This window comes from Acomys russatus, chromosome 13, assembly GCF_903995435.1.
Source record: "Acomys russatus chromosome 13, mAcoRus1.1, whole genome shotgun sequence".
NCBI classification, from domain to species: domain Eukaryota; kingdom Metazoa; phylum Chordata; class Mammalia; order Rodentia; family Muridae; genus Acomys; species Acomys russatus.
Window position 1 is genome coordinate 59,415,309 of NC_067149.1, and position 3,838 is coordinate 59,419,146.

General features: G+C 49.7%; 1 protein-coding gene across 1 annotated transcript; it reads left to right on the plus strand.

Annotated features, from left to right (window-relative positions):
* The first annotated feature begins 2,758 nt into the window (after window positions 1-2,758).
* LOC127197562 (histone H2A.J) lies at window positions 2,759-3,281 on the plus strand. The gene has a single exon (XM_051155503.1). It carries the CDS (start codon window positions 2,835-2,837, stop codon window positions 3,222-3,224), a length of 390 nt encoding a protein of 129 aa, XP_051011460.1. The 5' UTR covers window positions 2,759-2,834; the 3' UTR covers window positions 3,225-3,281.
* The last annotated feature ends 557 nt before the right edge of the window (window positions 3,282-3,838 follow it).

A 3,838-nucleotide genomic window follows, 5' to 3' on the forward strand; every position in this document is an offset into this window, starting at 1 on the left:
GGATAGCTGGGGGTGGCTGTGGGTGGGGAACTGAATCATTAAATTTTACCTCGTGATTTTAAATCCTTTGCTCTTTAGAATTCTTACAAAAATGAGAGGCCCAAAGGTGCATCCAGAATACTTTTTCAAACTGAAATCCTGTCTCTAAAAAAAGAGAGAGAGAGAGAGAGAGAGAGAGAGAGAGAAAAGAAAAGAAAGAAGGAAAACAACCTTTCCACAAACTTAAGCTGGCTTACAGAAGTCGTTCTTGCCAAAAACTGCACCAGAGGTTTCCATATGCATCGACTCAGCACATAGAACCTATTGCATGCTTAGGAACTTTAAATACTGTGTCAAAGTCAGCTATTAGGAGGTAGAGGCAGGATATTGCAGAACTTGTCTGGCTCCAGGATGGCCACCGTGATGGTGGCACTATATTGCTCAGAGTTAAAGGAGTGTATTTGAGACTCTGCCTACTGTTTTTTTCATCATTATATTAAGCAACAGAGACATATATAGCACTCAGGAGGCAGAGGCAGGCGGATCGCTGTGAGTTCGAGGCCAGCCTGGTCTACAAAGCAAGTCTAGGACAGCCAAGGCTACACAGAGAAACCGTGTCTCCAAAAACCAAACCAAAAAAAACCCAAAAAAACAAAAAAAGGACATACATAAATACAAGTAAACACTGCTGTTTTTTTCAGTGTGTGTGTGTGTGTGTACGTTTATTTTGTGTTTTGCAGAGTCCTATGTTGCTCAGGCTGGGTGGGAAATCTCTCTGCAGCTAACGATGACCTTAGCTTCATCCTCCTGTCCACACCTCAATATTAAGACCACAGGCAGGCCCCTCCACCCTTGGCTCTTGTGAGCGTATTTTCTTTTTCATTGAAATCAAATTGTAATTAGACTAGGGAGAGGGTAAATTTGTGATGTGTGAATTAAATGATACTAAAAAAAATCTACATGATATTTTAATCAGCGTTTGACATTACATCACTTAGGTGTGTAATTTCAGGAAACGTGGTAAAGTGGAGTACCTGAGTGAATCAGTAGAAAGCAATTGCCAATTAAAGAAGAAGTTGAGGCATTCTTCCACCAGCGTCTGGGCCCATCAATCTAAAGTGGTGATGGAGCACCGAGTCACAACTTCCAGCAGGCAAGCAAAGGCAAAGGATCCTCATCTATGGAATCCCGCAGCTCTCCAGCTCCTACATAGGACAGGACCAAGTGCGAGTTTGTCCATGCAGTCTGTACAGACAGCATTCCTGCCTAGTCAGTCCCTGTAGCTCTGAGAAGAAAGGCAACTGTGCCGACAGTGTCGGAAGACCAGCTTCACGTGGGGTCAGTAGGATAGGCCAAAATACAGGGCAGCTGTGGGAAGCCATGCCCAATTCTGTCATGTCAGAAATCCTGGGCTTAGGCTGCATGCTGTGACTTTCGAGTTGCTGACCTTTGCCTCACGAGGTCTTGTGTTCCAGGCTATCCTTGGACTATTTACCTTTGAAAGAAGTAGGGAAGTCCCAACTTGGAACCACCTAGAGGATCAAGGAAGTTCTTACAGGGAGCAATTCAGACTATTGTATTCTTGCGTGGGGGCTAGGGTGAGTGCCATTAGAATAGATCCTATTGACCTTGCTCTCTCTATATTCTTACTAGGCGGCATTAAAGTGAATCTTGATCAGAAATTTCCTGACTTGATTTGTTATTTCTCATGTCTCTGTACCCTACTTTCAATCCCCACTCTCTCTTTCAAGTGAACCCTGATTTGGTTTTTCCAGGGTGCCGGGACCCGACAGACAGCTCTTTAACAACCTCTTTTGGAGCTGCGTGGCGGCTGTACACACCAAGCACTAGTCAGGCAGAGGCAGGCAGATCTCCGAGATCAAGGCCAGCGCGGTCTACAGAATGAGCTCAGCACAGCTAGGGCTACGCAATGAGACCCTGTCTCAAAAACAAAGACAAACAAACAAAGAAACCCCACAAAGCCTCTTTTGCAGCCTGCTCTCCAGGTGGGTGTGTAAAGGATCAGGTGATATGCCCTGTACTCCGCGGGTGGGGGTGGAATTCAACCCAAAGGGGCTGTGGCTGAACTGCAAGAGCTGTGGCGCTCACAAGCACAGACCCTGGAGTCAGAAGTCACCGACTCAGATGTAGGAGAAAAGCCATACACAGATCTTGCCTACCTCCGACACAACTGGAGACCCTAATTTGCACTAACACTTCTTACCAGGGCACAGAAGCCCGCCTCTCCAGGATTTTGGTTTATTGTTTCAATTCTCCATCCTCCTGCATCAACTGGGATTATAAGCACTGAACACTATGCCATGCTTACCATAAATTTAAAATTATTTTATTTTATCGAGAGAAGGTCTCACTTCCTAGCTTGTTCTAGAACTTACAGTGCGGCCCAGCCGGTCTTTGTATTTGTAACCCTCCGAGAGAGGTGGGATTATATTTGCATCACCAGGGATGGCTTTCCTTAACTCCCTTCTTTTATCGCCCTCCCTCCGAATCCTTCCTCCCCGTCAGGGTAGTCTGGATCTCAGAATAGCTAAAAACGACTTCAGGCTTCTGGCAATCCTTCTGCCTCGCCTACTCTAGTGCTGGGATTACGAAACAACCATTTTCCTCCCTTTTCCTGGCTGCTAATTCCAGCAGTATTGAGAGTGCCTGCGCAGTATGTAAATTAGGATTAGAAATTTGCGCTTTTGATTGGGGCGAATCTGGGAAGGCGGGCGCTCTGCTCGCGCAAGCTGATTGGGAGCGGCGGCTGATGTTTGGAGAGGCAGTTCCGGGGTGGCTTGCGGGATCCCGGAACTGAGCAGCCGGGTGTTGGAGCTCTAGGCGAGCGGTCGAGCATGTCCGGGCGAGGCAAGCAGGGCGGCAAGGTGCGCGCCAAGGCCAAATCGCGTTCGTCGCGCGCGGGCCTGCAGTTCCCCGTGGGCCGCGTTCACCGGCTGCTGCGCAAGGGCAACTACGCGGAGCGCGTGGGCGCAGGGGCGCCCGTGTACCTGGCGGCGGTGTTGGAGTACCTGACGGCGGAGATCCTGGAGCTGGCGGGCAACGCGGCGCGCGACAACAAGAAGACGCGCATCATCCCGCGCCACCTGCAGCTGGCCATCCGCAACGACGAGGAGCTCAACAAGCTGCTGGGCCGCGTGACCATCGCGCAGGGTGGCGTCCTGCCCAACATCCAGGCGGTGCTGCTGCCCAAGAAGACGGAGAGCCAGAAAGTGAAGAGCAAGTGAACCCGACGGGTGCAGAGCCCGCCACAGTCTGCAGCCAATAAAATCGGTGAAAAGCGAGTAATGCGGAGAGCTGTGTAGTCACGGGACCCACGGGGTGCTGGGTGGGGACGCGTCCCGAGTGGGACGCGGGCCACCCCTGAGGCCATGTGGGAGCCGGAGGGGCCCAGCAGCTGGGTTGGGAGTTCTCCCCTTCCATCACGGTGGGCAGGAGAAGCTGAGCCAGTGCGGGGAGGCTACCCTGGAGGAGTGGTAGGAGAGGTGTTTTGAGCTGTGGACAACAAGTTGCTGGCCATACTCAGAAAGGTTGAGCTACTTGGAAAGGACAAGAACTTCGGTTCTTTGAGTGCTAGTAAATTTAAAATAGTCTTTTAGGTTAATAGATGTTGTGTAATCATGATCAGACTATGTGCTGTCTTCACCTCGCACCCTTGTGTTCACTTTACAAAAATGAAGTCACTTGTACAATACGGAAGTGATTCATGAACTTTGCGCTCTGAACGGTGTTGCATAACATCTGGGCTCTCGATCTTAAGTAGAGTATTTGTTAAGCAGCTTTTAAAATGATTTTCTCTTCCTGCTCATGGTGGCGCACACCTGTCGTTCCTGCACTTGGG